The sequence below is a fragment of the Notamacropus eugenii genome, chromosome 5 (assembly GCF_028372415.1).
Source record: "Notamacropus eugenii isolate mMacEug1 chromosome 5, mMacEug1.pri_v2, whole genome shotgun sequence".
NCBI lineage: Eukaryota > Metazoa > Chordata > Mammalia > Diprotodontia > Macropodidae > Notamacropus > Notamacropus eugenii.
In genome coordinates this window covers 170,365,292-170,371,674 of record NC_092876.1, presented here as the reverse complement: position 1 = coordinate 170,371,674, position 6,383 = coordinate 170,365,292, and the positions used below count along the sequence as shown (strand labels likewise).

At 35.3% G+C, this 6,383-nt stretch overlaps 1 protein-coding gene across 3 annotated transcripts; it reads right to left on the bottom strand.

Moving 5' to 3' along the window:
• Nucleotides 1–358: 358 nt before the first annotated feature.
• LOC140508999 (olfactory receptor 8G1-like) lies at nt 359–5,875 on the bottom strand. 3 transcript variants are annotated; one of them, XM_072616915.1, is made up of 3 exons: nt 5,841–5,875; nt 3,497–3,517; nt 359–1,286 (listed from the first exon to the last, which is right to left on the bottom strand). In XM_072616915.1, the coding sequence occupies exons 2-3, from the start codon at nt 3,502–3,504 to the stop codon at nt 359–361; spliced, it is 936 nt and encodes a 311-aa protein (XP_072473016.1). In that variant the 5' UTR covers nt 3,505–3,517; nt 5,841–5,875. The 3 variants fall into 3 exon arrangements, with proteins under 3 accessions (XP_072473016.1, XP_072473017.1, XP_072473015.1); XM_072616916.1 differs by lacking the exons at nt 3,497–3,517; nt 5,841–5,875 and adding an exon at nt 5,015–5,024 and having other exon boundaries at nt 359–1,269; XM_072616914.1 differs by lacking the exons at nt 3,497–3,517; nt 5,841–5,875 and having other exon boundaries at nt 359–1,294.
• Between the last annotated feature and the right edge of the window lie 508 nt (nt 5,876–6,383).

Here is a 6,383-nt window from a genome sequence, read left to right as displayed (position 1 = left end):
CTTGCAAAAATAGACAATTGGACTCTTACAATGATAAAAATAAACTGCACCTTCTTCCAAAAGGGGCTGTATAGAATCACAAAACAGTTCTATTTTAATGTGTAGTGTACACTTTGTTTCTTAAATTGTCAGTAGCTTATCTGACCTGAGATTAGATTCTGTATTATTAGCAATAACTTTTAAATGATTCCTCCTTCTAAAGGCATTGAAAATATAGATGAAGAAGGAGCTAATTCTTGGAGGGAGATAGCAGAAAACCATTATTGGGAAAATGGAGTCAATTGATGCCACCAGCTAGGATGCAGCAGTTTTATTCCTTATAAATCTTCTACTAGGATCACACTAACATATCTCTTCTTCACCAGAACTTATTTCTCTTTATAATTTTCTTCAGGGCAACTTTGACATCCTTGTTCCTTAGGCTATAGATCAAAGGGTTCAGCATGGGTATCACTATGGTGTAAAACACAGATGACACCTTCCCCTGGTCCATAGAACTGACAGAAGAGGGTTGCAGGTACATAAATGCTGTAGAACCATAGAAGAGAGAAACAGCCATGATATGGGAGCTGCAAGTGCTGAAGGCTTTGGACCTTCCCTCAGTGGACTGGATACGGAGGATGCTGGCAATAATGAATACATAAGAGCTAATTATGGTTGCTACAGGGACAAAAATATTTAATGAACCAAAGAATAGAATCATAGCTTCATTGATGTAAGTACTAGAGCAGGATAGTTTCAAAAGGGGAAGAAGATCACAGAAATAATGATTGATGACATTTTTCTTGCAAAAGAACACTCTTAGCATGCAGCCTGTGTGAGCTGTGGCACCAAGTAAGCCCATTATAGATACCACACTTACTAGCCCTAAGCAGATCTCTGAGGACATGATGACCTTATAGAGTAGGGGGCTACAGATAGCAACATAACGATCATATGCCATCACAGCCAGCATGTAACAGTCAGCAATTACAAAAATAAGGAAGAAATGGAGCTGAGTCATGCATTCAGGGTAAGAGATAATGTTTTCTTCTCCAATAAAATTTACTAGCATTTTGGGAGTGATGACAGTTGAGTGACAGAGATCAATAAAGGATAGACAGCTAAGGAAATAATACATGGGAGTATGAAGGTGAGAACTGAGAGCAATCAATATTACCATACCCAGGTTCCCCACCACAGTAACCAAATAAATGCCCAGAAAGAGGAAAAAGAGAGGAAGCTGGAGCTCTGGCCGATTTGTCAGCCCTGCAAGAAGAAATTCTGTCACTGCAGATTGATTTCCCATGAACATTGTTTGAGTATGATCTGTGAGAATGAGAGAAAAAGCAATGTGTTAAAAGCAGATTTTCATCACTTTCCCCATTCAGAGAAAACTCACCAACACTGGGAAATGTGTAAGTTATGGTCCTCTTCGTCCCTTTCAGTCTGTCTCTTTGTCCCCTGGCTACATATTTCCACTTCCATATTGTCCATACTATCAATAATATTAGGCAGGTAAATCCAAGGCAGCTGTGTTTGCTTTCTTCTGAGATTTAAGTCTGAAGACTGAACTTCTCAGTCAGACAATGAAACCACTAATGACACAGATGGACCAGGGTTCAGGAAAAGGGAAAAGAAGAAAATTCCACCTGTTTTTTTTTTTTTTTTATCATCCACATTTCTAGCTCATTGGCTGTTGCCTCAGTTTTGACTGTCTATGTTTGTGAAGCTTTACAAGGAGCCCATTAGTTCCCTGTGCTGGATGCTAGGGTGGGGACCATGGCCATGTTTTCATTTCAGAGACAGGAAAATAGTGTCACAGAAGAATGTGTTGGCTGCCTAGAATTTCTCAGTTGAAAAAAAAAAGTCACAGGAAAAAGCTAGATTCTAAGGGATTGGAGCCACTGCAATTTTGATTACATCTATATAGTTTCCCCTTTTGCCCCAAGCGCTTTGGTATTCACAAAGCAGAATATGTTAGGGATAGAATGATCCAAACATGGAGGGAGTGTGCCACAGAGCTTTTGGATCCCATAACTATGCATTTGGATAGACAAATCAGGATGCTGAGTTATACACTTACCCTCCAGTGTGACACTTCATAAACCCTGCACTGACATTGTCCTTGAAAGGAAATGATCTTGATGAGGTTGTGGTTGATCCCTGGCATAGAACTTTCTCTTGAATGGGTGAGAACATGGAAATCTGTTTTTAAACTATTCTGGATTTTTAAGCTCTTGAGATGATAATTCCTGAATGTTATTTTTCACAGATCATCCTTACAGGTTTAGGGAATAAACTAATACCTATTAATTTCACCAGTGCCATATATTACAAGAGGATTTCCTTCCCAATTTTAAGAATTCAAGAACCTTATTAGAAATGGCATAGACAAAAACTTGACAAGAGACTCACCAGGGATCCAACTCTGTTGGGAAGAAATTATTGATGTTTACCTTTCTTATTTCTTAGCTCTAGCATTTGGATTCATTTTCAAAGTATCTAACAATCTCTCTTGGGGAGTTGGTAGGAAGGTCCCTGCCTCACTCTAGCTTATGTTCTAGAGCAATAATATCCAATTAAAATAGAAATTGGTGCCACTAATCCATATGTAAGAATCCTTGCCAGTTATACATTGACTTAATTTTAAAAATATGATATTATTATTTTATTTTATTTTATTAAATATTTGCCAGTCCAATTTTAATCTTGCTTGGGCTACACTAGGGAGTGTTGTAGATGCCCTGTGGCCTTTTTGACATCTCTGGTCTAGAGTGGTCTAGTACAACTAGGAACTACAAAGCTGAGTTCTAATGAGCCACTTGTTAAGTATATAATTCAATTCAATCTCAGGTATATTTGATCATTCAGTACTTACTAAATGGAAAGCGCAAAGTCAAATGCTATCTCCTACGTGAGAATTCCCTGATATCTCCTAGCAGCTCGTGCCTTCCCCCAAATTGTCTTTTATTTGTTTTTTATATATTTTGTATATATTCCTATATATGTGCATACTGTCTACCCCCTCCAAATGTAAACTCTTAGAAGGCAGAGACTGCTTCATTTTTATCTTTTTATGACTAGCACAGTGCTATACATTTAGAGTAATAACTGCTTAATAAACACATGGTGATTAATTCCTGAAGAAAATATGATCGCCTCTGCTATGGTGAGCTTAGAACCACAAAAGTGATAGGATAGATATGTAGTTACAGTATGAGAGGGGAAAGAGAAGTCTATATGCTTCAGAAAAAGCTCTAAGAATGAAAGAACACTTTTAGCTTCAGGTGTATTTCAGCCTCACTCAGTGATAGCATTCAAATAACGAACTTTAAAGAATAAATGTAGTTTCAGGAAATGGATTCATTAGTTTTCATAGTTCTTTAGCATCTACATACATTTTATAATAAATATTAATGGCACCAAATGTAGTCATGTTTCCCAACTTTTGAATAAATAATAAAACTATATTGAAATGTAACTATCTTATTTCATAACCAAAATCCCATAGAACTTAGACATTCTTTTATTTTGTCTTTAAATGTACTTTATTGGAATAATAATTTTCTATATGCATATTCTACAAGTTAGATAGAGTCTTAGTGTCAGGAAGATCTGGTTTCAAATGCTGCTTTCAATGTATTGTAGCTGTATGTCTATGGGAAAGTAATTTTATTTTTCATTTAATTATCCCAGGCAACACAAAAGTTTTAGATTGCAAATGAATTGCCAATACACATTGGTGGAAGGAATTGCCAAATTCAGAGTTCCCTACTATTATTAAATCTTAGTTCTGAATGACAACACACGAAGCTTACTAAATTACAATTTGCAATGAAGCACAAAATTAAATCTTTTTGAAGATTTGACTGAGTATTATTTTTAAATTAGAAAAATAATGTTTTCTCAAGTATTTGAAATTAAATATGATGGCTATGTCAGTTAACCAATAAAATACTTTTGAAATAAAATTTTATATAGAACAGAATAAAAGAAAAGAAAATAAATATTTTTAAAAGGAAAATAAAAATTTTATAGAAAGCTTTACCTTGTCTAGAAAGTTAGACAGATCTCAATTTCTGCTGCTCAAATTACATATATGTGTATGTGTGTGCATAGGAGGCAAGAAATAATTGGATTCCCACTCAGAAACAAGCAAGAGCTCATTCTGCAATAAAATTTATGATAGAAAAAAACACTGTAAAGTTTTATATATTGGGAGAGCAGATTTCCAAATGTATCAAAGATAGGAAAACGTCAATGGTCAAGTAATATGAAAGGGAAATTGGGACAAAAAGAAAGGGAGGATCTCAAGAATAAAGTTCTAAAGACCTAAAAATAAAATTTTCTGTTGAAGAAGATAAGAGATAACTTCCTCAAAGAGCTGTGATTCCATTGGGAACTCATGGACAAACCTAAATAACTTTTTTAAAAAAAGAATAGATGATGGAAACAAGAAGTGAGGATAAATAAAAAACTACTAGCATAAGAACACTTTTAGAGTTATATAGGGCAGAATAAACTGAAATTGTCAAGAAATGCTAAGGATAATAGAGAGAGTTTTTGAATTATACTTGGGGAAGTAGAAGGACCAAGAAGGGATAAAACTGCTGCTCATTGTTGATGAGATAATAAAGCAAATAATAGTGAAAGAGACAAAATAATTAAATTTTACTTTGCTTCTATTTTTTTTGTTGTTTCAGATAGAGTGATCCTTGGTCTTGAAAGGATTATTCATTATTCATGAGGAGTTGAAATTTAAACTAAGTTTAAGTTACTAGGCCTAAATGAACTTCATCTTAGTCTAGTGAAATAACTGCTTGATGCTGTTGTTAATTTGCTATTGATGATCTTCAGATCACTGAAAGAATAAGAGGGGTGCTAGAGGTCTGAAGAGGGGGAAGATATTTCAATTTTCTAAAAGATAAGCTGGTAATCAGTCAACCAATGAGCATTTATTAAGGGACTCATGTTTCAGACACTGTTGGATGCTGAGGATAGAGATACAAAGAATGAAACAATCCCTTCCCACAGAAACTTACATTCTTTACAGATTTACATACATTACCATTGAGGAGACAATAACATATAAATATATAGTGAATAAAGACAATAAGGGTAAATACCTATAAATTAATTAAGTAGAAGGAATATAAGATGGGTTTTGGTAGGGAGAGCTCAAGGTGGGAGGATCAGGAAAAGCTTCATGTAGAAGATATGATTCAGCTGAGTTTTAAGGAACAAAGGAAGTAAGTAAAGTAGAGGGAGTATATCTCAATATGTGGTATAGCAGGTAGAAAGGCATGGAGGTAGGAGATAGAGTGTCATGTTGGAGGAAGAAAGAAAAGGCCAGCTTGGTTTGATAGTAAAGTGTAGAAAGGCAAATGTCATATGAGACTGGAAAGATAAGTTGTGTCAAGATTATTTTATATTTTATAAAACCCTTTTAAACTTTAAATCTCTTCACAATCTTGAGACAACTACCTAGAGTCAAGGAGGGAGTCAATAGAATTTATTGAGTAGGGAATTTGACCTGATTAGACAAGCATTTAAAGAAAATCAGTTTGGTGTGTTTGGCAGCATAGACTAGAGTGAGGTAAGATGTGAGGCAGAGAGAGGCATTTAGGATCCACTGGAGTGATCTAGGTAAGGTGTGATAATAGCCTGAACTAAGGTGACAGTTATCCAAGTGGAGAGAAGAGATTGGATTGAGAGATGTTATGGAGGTACAAATATTGACATTTGGCAATTGATTGAATATATGTAGTAAGAGAGGGTGAAGAATCCAGGATAATGCTGAGATTATGAAACTATAACATTACCACCATTGAATGGTGGTCCTTTTGGCAAAAATAGGCAAGTATGGAAGAGAAGTGAGTATGTGGAAAAAGATAATGAGAGGTTTCCAGGGCATCCAACTTGAGATGTCCAGTACGTGCTTAGTGATATAAAATGGAAGTTCTGGTGAGAAACTAGGACTGGATACATTTCTGTGAGGCATTTGCACATGTATGACAATTAAATTTATGAGAGCTGATGAAGTCAGTAAGAGAGAGAAAAGGAATTAAGATGGAGCCAAGGGAGAATACTCATTGTTAAAGAGTGTGTAATAGGGATTAAACCATCAAAGGAGATTGAGAAAAAGGATAGAATCCACAGATTAGTAGCCCATGAACTTGCTTTCTATTCCTGAAAAAAAATAGAGTCTAGAAATATTCAACATATACTATGTGAGCTCTCAAAAGGTGTTATGGCATAGTGGATTGAGAGTTGGCCTTGAAGTAAGGAAAAATTTAGTTCATATCTCACCTCTGATATACAAATAATGTGACACTGAGCAAGTCATTTAACTTTGGAAAGCTGAAGATACCTTTCTAGTTCTCTGAGTGGCATAGATATTG